The sequence below is a fragment of the Acomys minous genome, assembly GCF_964271855.1.
Source record: "Acomys minous genome assembly, chromosome: 16".
Taxonomy (NCBI): Eukaryota; Metazoa; Chordata; class Mammalia; order Rodentia; family Muridae; genus Acomys; species Acomys minous.
In genome coordinates this window covers 65,727,733-65,745,938 of record NC_140498.1, presented here as the reverse complement: position 1 = coordinate 65,745,938, position 18,206 = coordinate 65,727,733, and the positions used below count along the sequence as shown (strand labels likewise).

The window sequence follows — 18,206 nt, the reverse complement described above, 5'->3', positions numbered from 1 at the left end:
CTTCAACAGGCGGCGCTCCAAAACAAAACAAAATATTCAAATTAAGACCTCGAATAAATTCCATTTGTCTTTTACAACAAAAGGCAAGAACTTTTCTCCATATAGTCCAGAACTCAGGGCAATGCAGATTGGTGACGTCATCGGAGTTCCCGCCTAAGTATCCCCTGGAGCACTGAGGTAATATCGCAGACGTCCTCTGCCCTCCTCCTAAAAAGCCCCGTCTCTGGGCCTTTCTCTAGCCCCTACGATGCCTTGGTGGGATATGACAACTGTCTGTGTCCAGCAAACCAGGAGAGGGACTCAGGCCTAGTCAGGCCTCCACAGACAAGAGCCATACCAGCTTCTCTCCCTCTCCTCTCTCTCCAGAGGTACCACCAACAGAAGCAATGCCAGCCACCAACCAAGGTTGGCCCGAGGACTTCGGCTTCCAGCTGGCCGGCTCTGGGCCCTGCTTCGTGATGGAGGTGGCTGAAGGAAGCAGCGCGCACGCCGGGGGGCTGCGGCCGGGGGATCAGATCCTGGAGGTGGAGGGGCTGGCTGTGGGGGGCCTGAGCCGCGAGCGCCTCGTGCGCTTGGCAAGGCGCTGCCCTCGCGTGCCACCCAGCCTCGGTGTGCTCCCGGGTCCCGAAGGTGGCCCCACAGCCTTGACAGCTGCCTGGCTAACCCGGCGATTAGGGCACAGCCTCCCGCTGGGCCGGGAACTGCTGCGTCTGGCTGGCCGGTCCCGACCGGATGCTGTGCACAGAGAGCGCAGGCGCAAGGCCCAGGAGTTCAGTTGCAAGGTAAGGTTGCCCAGAGAAGGAAGGGACTAGGCACAACCCTGGGCCGCCAACTGAGAAGAGCTCTTTTCGTTTTGTCTGGTTGGTTGGTTGGTTGGTTTTGGTTTTTCAAGGCAGGGGGTCTCTGGGTACCCAGGCCTGTTCTGGAACTCAATCTGTAGACCAGGCTTACCTTGAGCTCCGAGATCTGCCTACCTCTGCCTCCCGAGGGCTGGGACAACAAAGTTCTTGAGGAAGATTTACAGAGTTTCTAGCCAGCCTGAGCTCCACAGTGAGACAGTGCCTCCAAAATAGGTGATTCGTGATAAACTGACAACAACATATAGATTAATAGATGTTTCATATGACAAGTGCATTTAGGTAGACAGCAGATAGAAATCGATAGACAGATAATAGGCAGTTTGATAGATGCATATAAACAGGTAGGTAGATAGACTGCTGATAAATAAATGCTTGATAGGTAGATAGGTAATTAGATAAATATATAAGTAGGTAGATAGATGATAGATAGATAGGTAGATGTCCCTGGCCGTCATCTGGCCAGGTCCCAGCAGAACAAAGAATAAACAAAGAATAAGTTTCCGACTAGGAAATTCCCGGCGCCCCACATCACCTGGATGCTGGGCCTGGGAACTTGGGCTTGTTCTTCATGACAAGGATATTTGGACTCTTGAACTTGTACTCCGTGTTAGGGGAACTCCCCATTCTGGCCCCGGACAGATTGCAGGGGGTGATCATTAGACCTTGGGGGCTCTCGGAAGCCAAACTAAAGGAGCTGACGGTGCACCCACACAAAGTTCTCTGCAGAGGTCCAGACTGGCTGATGACCACGGAAGATGCCCCTTCCCAACACGAAGCTTAGGAGCGGGAAGGGACAGGGGGAAAGAATGGAGGGGCGGACTCCTGTAGGCTGTCCCCTTTATCTCCGCTCCTATGCTATGGCGTGCATGTGCCTTCCTGCTTAACGTGTAAAATAGTTTATTTTTCGAGACAGGGTTTCTCTATGTAGCCCTGGCTGTCCTTGACTCACTTTGTAGACCAGGCTGGCCTCGAACTCACAGAGATCTGCCTGCCTCTGCCTCCCCAAGTGTAAAATAAAAAAATATTAAATGTTAAAAAAAAAAAAAAGTTTGCCCGGACGTGGTAGCACACGACTTTAATCCCAGCACTCGGGAGGCAGAGGCAGGTGGATCACTGCAGAGTTGGAAGGCAGCATGCTTAGAGCCCCCAGTGTGGCAGAATGGAAAGACATAGAGACTTGGCCAGAAGCAGAACTGGTCAAGACCGGAATCTGCCAGGCAATCAGGGAAGGTCTGATGAAAGTTTTTTTCTCTTGGGGGCATATGAAGTGGTGGATTCTGGTTGGGGGCTTACCAAGCACTCCCCCCAAAAGTGGGTAGATCCCAAAAATGATGGCCTCTGTGGGGCCTTCACTAGTTTACAATAACCAGCTCCCCCCCACCCCCTCCCATCCCCCCACCCCCACCCCAGGTTTCCACCAGTACTGTGCCTGCCCCAGTTTTTGCTCCTTTAAGTCGCTGATATTTAATAGAAAATCCATTAGCGTCCTGTGATGGAGCCGCATGCTTAGATGTAGGTTAGAAACATCTGGGTAATAACTGACACCAAAACCGGTCTGTGGCCCGGGCCCCAGGAGGGGGAGCTATTTTTTCCTCTTTCTTACATAAAACATCCTTGCAGCTAGCCACACACTCTTTTGAAATGAGGCTGTTGCTGCTGGCTTTGATTCCAAAGCCGCAACCCTTGCAGCGTCGCAGGTGTGTGTGTTGGGGGTGGGGGTGGGGGGTGGTGGGGACTGGTGTTACAGGCCATCCGTGACCACTTTGAAGGCAACAGAGGTGAGCAGGGGACCGTAGGAAACGCTGTGCGCATGCGGTCCTTCACTTCCACCACATTACAGTACCTGCTCTGTGCCCGGTCCTGTGCTGGATGCTGTGCTGGAGTCAGATGAGAAGCCACGATCGCTGACAGGCATACAGACAATAACATACCAAGATTCCAAGCGTCAATGTGTTAGGACTCAAACAGGCAGGGAGTGGCCTTTGCTTAGAATCCCTCAGTATCACCTGCTAAGGACAAGTCATCCGCTCTACGCTCTCTGCTATAGAAAGCCTGCCCTGAGGCATTGGTGTAGCCACTAAAAAAGTGATGGGGGCGGGGGGCCTTAAAGATAGCTCGGTATATAAAGGTGCTTGCCACGTAAGCCTCGCAGGCAGAACTCCACCCCCAGAATCCCTGTAAAGGTGGGGGAAGAGAGCCAACCTCACAGGGCTGTCCTCTGACCTCCATACTTGGGCCATAACACGCATACACATACATAATAATAATAAATTTTAAGAAGAATGATTTGTTTTATGTGTATTGTGTATGGCTTAGTAGGTGCACTGTATTTGTGCAGTACCCATGGAGGCCAGAGGAGGGCATAAGGATCCCTTGGACCAGGAGTTAACAGGAGGTTATGAGTTGCCCCAAGTGCATTCTGGGAACCCAACCCAGGTCCTCAGGAAGAGCAGCAAAGGGCTCTTAATTGTGGGACTATCTCTTTAGCACCAGTTTTGTTTGTTTTTGTTTAAATAACAAAGTCAGACATAAGAATGGCACAGGAAAAAAAAAAAGCCACACTTTCTGTGAAAGCCTGATGACCTAACGTCAGTCCCTGGAACCCACAGCAGGAGAGAACGGACTCCCCAAAAGGTGTCCTCTGACCTCCACATGTGTTGTGGTGCATGCGCGCGCGCACACACACACACACACACACACACACACACACACACACACACAAAGTTATGCGATAAAAATTTGATGACAGAAAGATTAAACGTCACTCATATGTCACCATGCACTTGTCCTGTGAGGACACTGGATGAGTACATAGACAGCAGGTCACTGAATGAAATGGCTCTGACCAGGCGGCACTGCATGCCTGCAATCCAGGCACTTGGGAGGTAGAGGCAGGAGAACACCAAGCTTGAGACCAGGCTGGACTACATAGCAAGAACTTGACCAGGAAAGAAAACAGTGAGAGAGGAGAGAGGGAGGGGGGGGGGAAGAGAAGATAGAGGGAGCAGAGAGGGAGAAAGAGGGAGGGGCAGAGAGAGAAGGGAGAGGGAGGGAAGAGAGGGAGAGAGAGGAGGAGAGGAAGAGAGAAAAATAGTAAGAGGGAGAGAGAGAGAGGGAGAGAGAGAGAACTTTAGTAATATTAACAAGCTACTTTCTAGGAACATCATGTGCATTTTGCACGCCCAGTTTCAGTGGGCCCCCCACACCCCCTCTGAATAGGTGCTCTGTTATTAGCAGTAGCACAAAGAGAAAGAACACCAGCGCTCAGTTGGGTGGTTTGGGCCTGTTGTCTCAGCTACTCAGAAGGCTGAGGCAGGAGGATGACAAGTTGAAGGGCCGCCTAGGCTGTAGTGGAGATTCAAGCTCAGCCTGGACAGCTGAGTGAGACCATCCCAAAAGGAAAAAAAAAAAAAAACAACTGAGAGTGGAGAGCCGCTGAAGAAGACTCTCAACAGTGTCCTCTGGCCTCCACATGCACACACGTGTGTGCACACAAGGGAACATGGATACACGTAAACACAACAGGCACAAAGGCCAGAGATGTTGCTTAGTGGCACCTGTCTAGCGTGAGGAGATGCTAGAGTCCATCGTCAGCACTGCAAAATAGGAACAAAATCGTGTGTGTGTGTGTGTGTGTGTGTGTGTGTGTGTGTGTGAGAGAGAGAGAGAGAGAGAGAGAGAGAACTTTAATAACATTAACAAGCTACTTTCTAGGAACATCGTGTGCATTTTGCACACCCAGTTTCAGTGGCCCCCCCACCCCCCTCTGAATAGATGCTCTGTTATTAGCAGTAGCACAAAGAGAAAGAACACCAGGAGAAAGTTCAGAGGAAGGGGGTTAAAATTCATGGCCAGGGCACACTTTCTATCGTGCTTTTTATGCAACCAGAATATTCCCTGTGGGAACCCTTAGCAAACAGTGATGTGGAATGGAACACCAGCATAGTATTGTAATAATAGTAACTAGTGATTAGTGAGTGCCTAGCATGTGTTTAAGCACTTCTATTAAGGTCCTTAGATTCATCGCAGTGTCTGTTCCTAGGCTGGGGAAAGGCATTCGCTCAAAGCTCTGGTCACCTGAGTTCACTCTGTAGCACCCACGGAATGGGAGGGAACTGACCCCTGCGAGTTGTCCTCTGCCCCCCACTGATGCAAATATATGCATGAATGTCCCCGGAAACAAACAAACAAACAAACAAACAGTGGCTGCTCCTGGAGTTGAATCCTGATCTTGCATCCCATATCCCTTGTGTGAACGGTCCCTTCCGTAAATCATTTCTCTGTGAGGCTTTTCTCCGTCAGCCTCCGTGTCTTAGCTCTTTAGATACATTTTTAAAGATGTTTACAGTCCCTGCCAAGGCTAACTCAGAGAGACCCTGTCTCAAAAACAAACAAACAAACAAAAAGATGTTTACAGTCCCCGGGTCAAGGGTAGCTGAGTGGTGAGAAGTGAGGTCAGGTGGGCAAAGCACTTCAGCACTCTTGTCGAGGTGAGCCGAGAACTCTCTGTAAACTGGAATCCCCTCCTTGCAGGTAGATGACATCTTGGGGGACCAGCCAACAGCCAAGGAGCAGGTATTTGCTGCACTGAAGCAATTTGCTGCCGAACAACGGGTGGATGAGCTAGTGTGGACTCTGACTCTGGTGCTGCCCAGTGAGGCCCAGGGGCCAGTCCTGGACAACCTCAGGTACCTGTATCAAAGTCGAGATGAGAAGACTAAGTGGGTTCCATTTCAGGAGGGTGTCCCTCCAGTCCTGGTGGAACATAAGGCCTCCTAATTTTGGGCTGGTGAACAAAGGGGAGCCTGACTTGGGGCGGGGGGTGGGGGGGTGGGGGTGATGTTTGTGATCCTGCTCCCAGATCCGTACTGTGACCGAGAGGTGGCACTGGATGAAGCAAACAGAAGGAGAATAACTCTGTGTGGGGCCTGACACCCACCCAACCCTACAGGCAGTGCCCACTCTGTCTCTTGATCCCCTGTAGGAACAGACCCGATTGGGCTGCCTGCCTGTCTTGCTGTTTCATGTCCTGTTTCTAGCAGCTTCCATGTCTGTGTTTATCTTGGTTAGCTAGTCATGTTTACTGCTCTGAGAACGCACCCCTCCCTTCCTCGAGACTTTTCCTCCTGTGTGCAATCACCTCTTGAGGGATTTCACCTGGGAGGAGGATTCCTGTTTTGCTGCCTATAAGAAGGCTCTTTGGAACTCTGGGGGAGAATAATAAACTGCTGCCGCGCCTGCCGTTGCGGCTGCTGCTCTCTTAGCACAAAGGACCCACTGTGTTATTGTGTGTATGTATGTGTGTGTGTGTGTGTGTGTGAGAGAGAGTTAAATCCTCAGTCCCTTGCCCTCGACTCGGTACCTCGGTGGCGTGGGTGCCACAATCCCCCTCCTTTCTTTTCTTTTCTTTTTTTCTTTTTTGATAAGGTCTCCTTATGTTACCCAGGCTGGCCTTGAACTCAACAGTCTCCTGCCCAGCTTCCCAAGTATTATAATTACAGATGTGAACTACCATAATATCAGGCTCTATTTATTTGTGTGTGTGTGTGTGTGTGTGTGTGTGTGTGTGTGTGTGTGTGTACAGGGTCTTTCTGTGTAGCCCTGGATAGCCTGGACCTTGCTATATAACCCAGGCTGGTCTCAAATTCATGAAGATCTATCTATCTGCCGCTGCCTCCTGAGTTCTAAAGTCAAAGTTGTCCAACACCATACCCAACCAGCTCCACCTTATTTTTTTGAGGCAAGGTCTCTCACTGAACTTGGGGCTCTCCATTTTAGCTAGACTGCCTGGCCAATGGAACCCTAGGTTTCCACTTGTCTGCCCCTCCCCCATCCCAACCCTGGAGTTACAGAGAGCCACAGCATGTGGTGTGTGTGTGTCTGTGTGTGTGTCTATGTGTGTGTGTGTGTGCTCACGTGGGCACTAAAGATGGAACCTAGGTCTTTCTGCTTTGCTGGGTGAGGTCTCTTCCCACTGAGCCATCTCCCCAGCCTTTACTCTAGGATCCTTTAATTATCAGTTTGGTTTTGATGATGGTAGCGATGATGATGATGATGATGATGATGATGATGATGATGATGATGTAAGCGATGATAGCGATGATGGTGATAATGTGCCCAGGACCTCATTAGATTCTTGAAGGACACTCTGTCACCAAATTAACTCCACTCACATAGTTAAGTTGAGGCACTGAGAGGACCACCATTGAGCAAATTAGTAGCTGTCACAAGCTCTTGGACCCAGTTAGCTGTGTACTTTCATCTCTTTAGCTCTCACTCTAAGTGTATTGAAGAAAATTCCTGGTGGACCCTGGCTTGCTTGGAGTGACTCCAGGTGACCCAGGAAGACCCCCCCAGTCCCTGGCCTCCTTCGCTAAGGGCCATCTACATACAGCTTCTGTCCACAGCCTCCTGGGTTTTTCATACCCAGCTTGTGGGTCTTGCCTGGCTTTCTCTCTCAGGGCTCTTGCCTCCGGGGCCAGCGATTGCCCCACCCCTCCCCTTTTCCGGGCTTCCCTCCCCTCGCTGCCATTCACCCAGCTGTCTGCCCCTCCCTCTGGGCCTGGCCAATGTCAAGGACTGGGCTGGCCAGCCCCCCGCCCCCACCAGCCCGGGCTCAGCATATCGACTCTGCAAGCGAAACGCATAGGAGGCCACCGAAAGAGGCCACCATGAGCTGCCTGGGGTGAGTAAGGGGACTGGCTCTTGCTGGGGAGAAGAAAAAAAAAAGCTTTTGATAGGAAAAAAAAAGTTATTTCTAGAGCGGAATTTGTCGCGGAGCTGGTGCAGGGGGGTTGAGGACTTCCTGGGGAGGTGACAGATAGGCAGAGCTCGGTTCTGCTCAGTTCCATGAGGGCTGGGCTTGTAGGGGGGACCCGGCTGTCCCCGGGGATTTGGCGCGTTTGTCTCCAGGCCAGACTCAGCGGGAGGAACGCTCAGATTTGCTGGTTTCATCTCGGTGCTGCGGGGCTTCTGTCTCTGCCACCTCTCTTGGGACAGCGGCGACGTCTGCCTCTCCACCGGCTGCTTTTCGTCTCTAAGCGCCCGACAGGCCCCTGTCAGCTGAGGGTCAGGAAAGGAGGAGGTGGTCTAGATTTAGGTCTGGAAAAAGCGGGCACCCTTGGACACTCCGGGATGGCCCCGTGGCCCGTTGCTTCCCTGGGGCGCTGCTGGGAGGATGAATGGAAAGCCTGTGTTGCCAGCGGGTGTCAAGTGCGACAGGAAAATTGGGGAGGCTGTTGGAGGAGAGGGCGGCGCCCAGCTGGGCTCCGAAGGGAGGGTAACGTGGCAGCGGGGACTTCATACAACGTTTCCCCCCCCCGCCCCGCCACCCCCTGCCCTCCCCCCCTCAGCGCCCCCCTCTCGACCCCCCCGCCCCCCCCCCCCCGGCTCCAACCACTCTGCATTTCCTAACGTCTCCCTCCCTGGAGCTGGCCAGCTGCCAACGTCCCCACTGCGTGCTGGGCTCTTGGGGTGCCAGGATGGGATTCAGGGCGCAGAGCCTTTTGGAGAAGTCTCAGAAGCGACAAGGAAGCGTCACCACCGCACCTAACTAATTCTGGCATCTGAGCCCAAGTTCAGGGGCAGCCCATATAGCTAACCCAGACTCCTGCAACCAGGGCAGGGACTCAGCAGGTGTCAGCACTATACCTCAGAAAGTTGGGCCTCAGAGGGGTCCGGAAGTGTGTTCTGGGGACAGGAAGGCCAGTCTTATCTAGTCGCAGAAGGCAAGAGCAGGGGCAACCTAGCCTGGCCATTGAATAAGGACAACGAAGAGCCACTTGTCCTATTCCAGGGAGCCCAAGTGGAAAACAGACAAGGCTTAACTAAGAGGTTAAATAGACAGGTGGTGGTATGTGTGCACATGTGCATGTATGTAAAGCTTTCTTTCTTTCTTTCTTTTTTCTTTTTTTTTTTTTTTTTTTTTAGTTTTTTGAGACAGGGTTTCTCTGTGTATTCTTGGCTGTCCTGGACTCCCTTTGTAGACCAGGCTGGCCTCGAACTCACATGATCCACCTGCCTCTGCCTCCCGAGTGCTGGGATTAAAGGTGTGCGCCACCACCGCCTGGCTATGTAAAGCTTTCTTTAGAGTCACGTCTGAAATCTCAGCTACCTGGGAGGTTAAAACTGGAGGATCATGAGTTCAAAGCCTGCCTGAGTAATTTATCCAGACCCTGGCTATAAATAAATAAATAATAAATAATCTTCCCATGAAGGGTAGAATTCATTCAGAACATAGAGGCGTGGCTTGTGGTTGGGAGGTAGGGCTTGGGGTGAATACAGCTGCCCAAGGAAAAGGGAGAGGAGCTGTGGTGTGTGTGTGTGTGTGTGTGTGTGTGTGTGTGTGTGTGTGTGTGTGTGTGTGTGACTTTGATCCTGTGCCCTCTCCTGCAGGAGCACCCTAAGTACTTAGTACACACCAGTAACCCTAGCCCTTGGGAGGCCAAGGCAAGAAGACAGTAAGTTCCTGCCCATCTGAGTCACATAGCAAGGCCCTCAGTTCAGTTTTCAACACTGCATAAAACCAGGGCTGGTGGTATATGCCTGTATCTCAGCATCAGGGTTTGGGGGGGGGGGGGACAGGTAGGAGGACCTGAAATTCAAAGTCACTGTAGGCAACATAGCAAGTATAAGGCCAGCCTGGGCTACAGGCATCACTGACCGATACATAGATGCAGTTTATCTGGCTCTCGTTCATCACACTGTAAGAACTTAATATTGCATATACAGTGAGTGGCCGTCATCTCGGACAGCGAAGACCTTGACTGTGTCCAGATCTGTGGCCACAGCACGTGGAGGCATCCTGCTCCTTTTCAATATAGCATTTCCGGCTGCCACTTGGAGCCTAATTTGGGTCTGTTCCCCAAGGAATCCCAGTCTGATTAAGTGTAAAATGGCTTTCTAATTAGGACAGGACAGGCAGTTTGGAAAGTGTGATGTGTCCAGGAGGAACCAGAGAGGAGGAAGGGGGAGGGGGTTGGTGGGGGGAGGGGGTGTACGTCATTTGGAGGAGGAAAGGCTGAGGTAGGTGGAGAGCAAAGGGGCCAGCATGGCTGAGGTGGTGCTACTTGGCATTTCCGCTTGGAATTCTTCGGTCTTCACGGATGGTGCAACCTCAAGCAAGTAAAATCGCTCTTCACAGACTAAGGAAGAGGGCTGGTTCATTCTACGCCCTCCCAGTGGGGTTCTGGGTAGGAACCCCTGTTAAATGCGTTGCACCAGAGGAGGGACCAGCTGTGCTCCTTCCATAGGCGTGTCCTTTCAGCGACACCCACAATGTGGTTCCTGGGGCCAAAGGTGGGGACACACGCTTTTAATAAGGCCAGCTCTCAGGCACCTGGGGTAGGGATGTAAGTTTGAGTCTACATATGGGTGGGGTTCAGGGCCAGCCTGAGCTACATAAAGAGACCTCGTCAAGAAGAAACACAAACAAGAGAGTCCTGTGGTAGAGTTCTTTCCTAGTATGCCCAAGACCTGGGTGTAACCTCCTGTACCACATGTGAAAAATATGCACATGATATAATCGGGCTGGAGAGACAGCTTACTTAATGGGTGGAGTGCTTGCTGTGAGGGCATGGGGTCCTGATTGGCTCTCTATCACACATGTAAAAGCCATGTGGCACAGCCTGGAATCCCAGTGTTGGGGAGGTGGAGACAGGATTCCTGGGGCTCGCAGGTCATCCTGTCTACCCTCCTCAGTTTACTTCAGGTTCAGTGAGAGCACGTCTGTCTGGACACATGCATGCACGCATGCATGCACATGCACAAACATTAAAAATAGGCAGTGCCAGGCATGATAGAACAGGTTTTTAACCCTAGCACTTAGCAAGCAGAGGCAGGCAGGTCTCTGTGAGTTTGAGGCCAGCCTGGTCTACATAATGAGTTCCAGGTCAGGCAAGGCTACATAGTAGGACTCTTTCTCAAATAAGTAAAATAAAAATTAAAATATCCAGTTATTATGGGCACACACCTTTAACCCCAGTACTCAGGAGGCAGAAGCAAGTGGATCTCTGTGAGATTGAGTCCATCCAGACACCCTGTCTTGAAAAATAAAAAATAAGAATACTTACATATGAGGGCTGGGGAAATGGCTCAGTGGCTCAAGTGCTTTTGGTATGAGCATGACCCAGGTTCAGATGTCCAGATCGTTAATTGTCCATCTGTAGTTCAGCCTCTGAAGACAAAGATGGGGATCTCTAGGCTAGCAAGACACACATACACCCACTTTTTTTTTTTTTTTTTTTTTTTTGCTGGGCATGGTGGCACGTGCCTTTAATCCCAGCACTCAGGAGGCAGAGACAGGCATATCTCTGAGTTCAAGGCCAGCCTGGTCTACAAAGCAAATCCAGGACAGCCAGGGCTGTTACACAGAGAAACCCTGTCTTTAAAAACCAAAAATAAAATAAAATAAAGTATATTATTAAGAAATATATATTTCTTAAAATATATATTTTAAGAAATAAATATAATAGAGTTATGGTAGGGGGGTTATATGAGCTGATGTTGGCAGATATGCCCAGCATAGTATGTGATCACTTAGTGTTGATTTCCCGGATGGAGGGTCTTTTTTTCCTCCAGTGCGTCTTTGGAGTCTCACCATTTCTCTGTGATTGGGAGCCACCCTGTGCACATGGGCTCTTTAGAAGCGACATCCTTGGCCTCTTACCCACTAGATGCCAGCAGCACATCCCTCTCCCAGCTGTCATTCTGTGACGGCCAAAAAATGTCTTGAGATAGTGCCAAATGTCCTCAGGGGGTGGAGGGGGGCTGCAAAGCTGCCTCTGGTTGAGAATGGTTGTTCTAGAATGATCTTTGATTACGCCTTTTCACTGGGACAGGCACGGTAGACCAGTCTACGTATCACCTGTCCCCTCTCTGTGCTGTCTTGAGTCACCTGGCCAAATGCCTCTGCTGCCGCCCCCCACCCCCCCATGTGGGGCCTTCTCTGTGCCTGTAGTGGCCTGGCCCTGAAAAAGCATGTCCAGGCTGCAGCATGAGCGTTCATCCAATGCTTTCATCTTCTCTGTTGTCAGCACAGTGGACAGTTTTTATAGCCCATGGGAGTGGCTGGTTCTGGGACATTGGCGCTGGCAAGGACGGCCATGAATGCCTCAGTCACGATGGGACAGTTTTGATCCTGCTGAAAGGAGCTGTTTTCAAGATACGAATTGTGCTCCCAGACATGGGGGATGGCAAGGGGGACAAGGCATGGTGGCAGCAGCAGCTGCTGCTGCAGCCGCCAGAGAGAAATAACTCTGAGAGGTGGCAGTAGTGTAAGAGTCCAAGAATGGAGGGAGGAGAGCTAAGGAGTTGGGGAGCAGCATGCCCTGTTGGTATTTTTGTTTTGCTTTCAGGGGTGAGATTGAACATAGGACTTTGTTCTTGCTAGGGAACTTCTCTACCACTGAGCCACACCCCAGCCCCTCACTGGGGGATTCTAGGCAGGGGCTCTACCACTGAGCCACACCCCAGCCCCTCACTGGGGGATTCTAGGCAGGTGCTCTACCACTGAGCCACACCCCAGCCCCTCACTGGGGGATTCTAGGCAGGGGCTCTACCACTGAGCCACACCCCAGCCCCTCACTGGGGGATTCTAGGCAGGGGCTCTACCACTGAGCCACACCCCAGCCCCTCACTGGGGGATTCTAGGCAGGGGCTCTACCACTGAGCCACACCCCAGCCCCTCACTGGGGGATTCTAGGCAGGGGCTCTACCACTGAGCCACACCCCAGCCCCTCACTGGGGGATTCTAGGCAGGGGCTCTACCACTGAGCCACACCCCAGCCCCTCACTGGGGGATTCTAGGCAGGGGCTCTACCACTGAGCCACACCCCAGCCCCTCACTGGGGGATTCTAGGCAGGGGCTCTACCACTGAGCCACACCCCAGCCCCTCACTGGGGGATTCTAGGCAGGGGCTCTACCACTGAGCCACACCCCAGCCCCTCACTGGGGGATTCTAGGCAGGGGCTCTACTACTGAGATGCAGCCTCAGGCCACCTCTATACTTTTCTTTTTTCTTTCTTTCTTTCTTTTTTTTTTTTGTTTTTTTTTTTTTGTTTTTTTTTTGTTTTGTTTTTGGTTTTTCAAGACAGGGTTTCTCTGTGTAGCCTTGGCTGTCCTAGACTCGCTTTGTAGACCAGGCTGGGCCTCAAACTCACAGCGATCCGCCTGCCTCTGCCTCCCAAGTGCTGGGATTAAAGGCGTGCGCCACCACCGCCCGGCTATACTTTTCATTTTAACTACTCAGCCAAAAATGTTGGATCAGGCCTATAACCCAGTCTGCTCAAGAAATTGAGGCAGGAGGATCAAACCTTCAAGGTTTGGGCTCAGGATGTTGGCAGTGTGCTTACCTAGCATACACAAAGCCCTAACTTTGATTTCCTGAATGGAATAGAGCCAGGCCTGGAGGTACCTGCTTGTAACCCTAGTACCCAGGAGATGCGGGCAGGAGTAGTTCAAGGTTATCCTTGATTGCATAGCAAGTTTGAGGGTATCCTGGGCTACATAAGACCTTGTCGAAAGAAAAACAGAGAGAAAGAAAAGGAGGCTGGAAGGAAGTGGGAAGGAGAAGAGGGAAGGGCAGGGAAGGCGAAGGGAGAGGGGGAAAGAGAATTGGAAGCCAGCCTGGATTAGAGTGAGTTCAAGACCAGCCTGGCGAACTTAGTGAGAGTCCATCCTCAAATAAGAAGTAAACCGCCGTTGGGAATGTAGCTCAGTTAGAATGCTTGAGTAATGTGTGTGAAACCTTTGTTCAAGCCCCAGCTGGGAGCGGGGGTGGGGGGGGTGGGGGGGCGGGAAGGAATCTAGCCTTTTGTTCACCCTACACCTTTTTCTGGGCTGGCTCCCAGCATCACTCCCCCCTTGACTACACAAGACCTCAAAACCTCTGAGGTTCTTCCATCACCCCTAGAATCCATAAACCCTAGCATGGCCACCCCCTGCTCTGGAGTGTGGTCTCTGGTCCTGGCCAAGGCATTCAAGGTCTTCTTCTCTTTGGCTTCTCCTTGCCCCTACAGGGAGGGGCAACTCTCCCAAAGTGCTGTGCAGACGTCTTCCCAAGTACTCCGAAAGGGAGTTCTTCAAAAAGGTGTTGGCTGTAGCTAAGTGTTGCAGCCGCTGTCCCAGTAAGACTTCTGGAGAGGGAACGCAATAGACAACCGGGAGGAAGGATCCCCCCCACCCCCCACCCCTACTCGTGCACCAGCCAACTGAAGGGTCCTGGGGCGGGGAGAGGGAGGCGTGGCAGGGCGGAGCCAACAAGAAGGGGCGGGCTTGGGGGCCCACCATGCGGGACTGGCCGGGAGGGGCCTGCGCACGCTCACCCGGCAAAGGCCCTTGGAGTCACGGGCGCCCTCTCTGTCATCGTGGCCTCCACCACCCGCTGCCCGGTGCGCACCTGCCGCGCCGCCCTCGCGGATCCAGATGGGGAAGGACCAGGGCTTCTCTCGGCACTTTAGGTAGCTTCCCCCATCGCGTTCTACGCTTCCCGGAACCCTGCGCCCGTATCCCGCCAGCTTGAGGTGGGGGGAGGGGGCTGGGACATCGAAAAGGGGTTCCCTGTCCTGGGTGGGCAACTTATCGAGACTGGGCGGAGCCCAGAAACTGAGGACAGTGGGAACAAACTGGTGGGTTTGTGGGCGGTGAGGTTTCGGTGTTGGCTACCCAGGACCCGCGCGCAGCCGGGGGAGTTGGGATGAAGTGAAAGGCTAAGGTTGAAAATCAACCTTCCTGCGTTGGTTCATGGGAGAGGACAGAGGACCAAGAACGGGGGCGCCGGGAGGGGGGGGTGTCACTTGCTCTGGGTGAGAACCTAGAGCATCGGATCGAGTTCTGTATTTGGAAGGCAGGACCCTTCCACTGTGGGGAACTGCAGGATGACTCCTTCGAGGCTCCCACCCGTGCCTCCACCACCTTACAGGCTGGAGATCAAGGGCTAGGTAAAGAAAAATGGGCTGGGATAGAAGACACATAGGCAAGACAGGATTCTGGGGGTGGGGAGGTCCCGGCCATCAGAATTGACCCAGTGGAAGGTTATATTCGTGTGCCTTCCCGGAAGAATCCTGGGAATTCAGGAAGGCCTGTTGGCATAGTAAAGGCTTAAGAGCCTCGGAGACCTACAGCTGGTCTGTCACAGTCAAAAAGGCAACGGTCTGTCCTTATAATGAATTCGGCTGTGCCGGCTTTAATTAACCTACAGCAGTGCCAGGACTGGGGTGGCTGGGCCAGACAGTGATGGAACCGCAGGGAAGGCTCATGACAGCCAGGAAGGGTGTCTGGCTCAGCAGGCAGCCTTGGCCTCTGGCCCAAGCTCCAGGATGCCCAAGCAGGGAACTAGCCACCAGACCTTCCACCTCCCCAGTTTGGTGACTCAGCCTGGTGCCCACCTGGCAAGCCGGAGGTTGACTACTTGGTGTTGGGCGTCAAACTGGGCTGGCCATCTGACCCCTGCCCACGTTAGAATTTGGGTCTGATGCCCTGCGGTGCTTGGGGCTGAAGGTGAGGCTATGAAGTGGACAGACTCGGTATCCTTTGCCTGGATGTGGGGCGGGAGGATAAGGAGAGAGGACCCGGACTGTGCCGGCGATTGGAAGACTCAGGCCCAGGAGACCTCCCGGTCACCTAGTGTATCCAATCTGGAGCAGAGCTCCCTTGGGGGGGCGGGGCAGGGGCGGGGCTAGCACGAGCCTTCCTAACAGATCTGCACCCTTCCTATCCCATCAGGGCGTTCCCATCGGACAGCCTTATTAATCTTACCCACGGAGGGTGAGAGAGCTACAGAGCAAGTTCAGGAGAGGGAAATATTTCAGCTGCATGCCAAGCCCCCGCCGCCCCCCCATCCCCGCTTTTCTCGCCAGACTCCCCACGATGCCCTTGGTGTTGGCTTCTGGAACAAGGAAAAGGGAAGGGAGTCTTGGGGTACAGCCAGGAAGCTCTTGCTAGTGCACGAGCCCCGATTCCAGCTGTGTCAGGGCCAGCTGTGTCACCCTGGGAAGTTACAGATTTCTCTGTGCTTTAGAATCATCTGCAGTGGATCAGTCAGTCCACCAGGATGCTAACATACACACACACACACACACACACACACACACACACACACACACACACACACATTCTTCTCAAGTGCCAAGTCCTTTCCCATCACTGTGGCCCACAGCCCGGCTACAAATCCCAGTTTGGAGAGGTCCTAGACTTACAAGCACCAAGGACTCATGCCAAGCTGTGGATGCCTCCTGGAGGCTGTCCCCTCCCACCGCCTGCAGAATGATACCTTGGAGAGGCCCTTCACAGTGGAGCCTCAGTATCTGGCTGGGACAAATGGGTAGAGGCTTATTAAACACATGCAGGGGCCTGGAAACACACACACACACACACACACACACACTAAAAATCATTCTTCTTCTTTTTTTTTTTTTTATTAAAGGGGAAAAATAAGAATGCACCAGGCAGCCAGGCATGGTGACACATGCCTTTATCCCAGCACTTGAGAGGCAGAGGCTGGTGGATCTCTGTGAGTTCGAGGCCAGCCTGGTCTACAAAGTTAGTCCAGGACAGCCAAGGCTACACAGAGAAACCCTGTCTCAAAAAACAAACAAACAAAGCACCAGGCAGAGGCAAAAGCTTAGAGGTGGTAACTGCCCTCACTTTTACAAGGAAGTGGCTGTGGACAGCGCTGGCAGAGAAGCAAGCAGGAGAACGGAAAGTGTGAGGACTCTCGGAGAACGTCAGACACCCCGAAGATGGCTGATATAGTTTTCTCTAGCAATTCCCTGGAAATAGGAAGGGGAGAGAAGAAAAGCGTTAGCTGGGGCTTGGCCTGGTAGGGGCAAGAGAGTGAGAGGATGGCGGGAAAGAATAGAGATGGAAGACAGGTAGGAGCCAGAAGGCCTCTATGGACTGGTTTGTGACAGGAACGCTCCGCAAAGGTTAGGGTCATGGTGACAGCCCATATGGCTTTTCCAAAGCAGGCTAAGCAGGACGCTGTGTAGTCTAGGATAGCCAATTCCCTCCTTCCACCTTGTGGGTCCCCGGGGAGTCGAACTCAAGTCCTTGGGCTTGACAGCAAGTCCTTTTACCTGCTGAGCCATCACGCGACCAGGTCTAGGTCAGCTGCTGTTCACCGAAGGGGAAAGTGAAAATTTCCCTGGTCACTCCTGGAAAGGGGCAGAAGAGGCAGCAGCATGTGCCTTTGGAGTGCAGTCAGGGACCGCGCCTAACTCGGCGGTCCTCGCCCTGCAGGATCTTCATCCCCAAGAAGCACCGGGCGCGCTTCGACGAGGTGGTGTCGCAGGGTCTGCTGGGCAAGCTCTGCCGCGCTCGGAGGGCGCAGGGCGCGCAGCGTTTGCGGCGGAGCCGCAGCGAGGAGCGTCCGGAGCGCCTCCTTGTGTCCACGCGCGCTAGTGCCGCTCCGCGTCGTCCAGATGAGCCGCCCCCGAGGAAGGCGGCCTCGCTGCTGGGCGGCCGCTCTGGCCTTGGGGGCCCTCGCAGGTACGCAGGGCACGGATGACAGCTGGAGTCTGAGCCCTGGACAGTGGGTATCTGGGAGGACAAGGACATGAGACATATCCATCCCCTAAGCCCTGGTCCTCTGTCCTCGGGGTAAGATAAGGGAAAGTCACCTCCAACCCTATTCCATTTTTAACCCTAGGACTGTTCGAGTCTACAAAGGCAACAAGAGTTTCGGCTTCACTCTGCGCGGCCATGGACCGGTCTGGATTGAATCTGTCCTGCCTGGTGAGGGATGAGCAGGTTACCCTGTGTCCCTAAAATTAGAAAAGAGGTGACAAAGCCTGTTGTAGCTCTCTCTGGTAATGCTGTCCATGTCTGCTAGCCACATCACACCCGCTGTTAAGAAGCAGAGAGTAAAAGGCTGGGGAGGTCGCCCAGTGGTTAGAGAGATTGCTGAGCGGACGTAAGGGCTGGAGTTTGGATCCCCAGAACACACATAAAATCCTGGGTGGGCATGATAGCCTGCCGGTAATTACAGCCCTGGAAGGAAGGGACGAGACTCCCAGAGCAAGATGGCTAGCAAGCTAGCAATATGGATGAAGTCCAGGTTTGGTTGAGAGACCCTGCCTCGGTGAACAAGACGGAAGATCGGTAGAGGATGACGTCAACCCACCCATGCACGCACAGCCATTCACACATATGCGTGCACCTCCACACATGAAAACACACACCTGCATGACTCAATCTCTGGTCTCTACATGCATAGACACCCACACCTGCATGCACAGCCATCCACACATATACGTGCACCTACACACGTGAAAACATACACATGCCTGCCTCGTGTGTATATGAAAACGAAAGAAACAGGGAGGGGCAAATGCCAGCCCTTGCTTTGC

The 18,206-nt window shown here is 52.8% G+C and overlaps 1 protein-coding gene across 3 annotated transcripts in view; it reads left to right on the top strand.

Moving 5' to 3' along the window:
- Positions 1-386: 386 nt before the first annotated feature.
- The window catches only part of GRID2IP (Grid2 interacting protein), a gene marked incomplete at its 5' end in the record, with an annotated part of 37,914 nt that continues 20,094 nt past the window's right edge, over positions 387-18,206 (top strand). The window contains 4 exons of one of the 3 annotated variants that reach the window (XM_084763899.1): positions 387-782; positions 5,394-5,548; positions 17,098-17,346; positions 17,507-17,592. In XM_084763899.1, coding sequence (XP_084620025.1) covers positions 387-782; positions 5,394-5,548; positions 17,098-17,346; positions 17,507-17,592 — 886 coding nt within the window. Of the gene's footprint in view, positions 783-5,393; positions 5,549-7,489; positions 7,546-14,169; positions 14,319-17,097; positions 17,347-17,506; positions 17,593-18,206 lie in introns of those variants that run through there. The other 2 variants (XM_084763898.1, XM_084763897.1) reach the window with 2 other exon arrangements.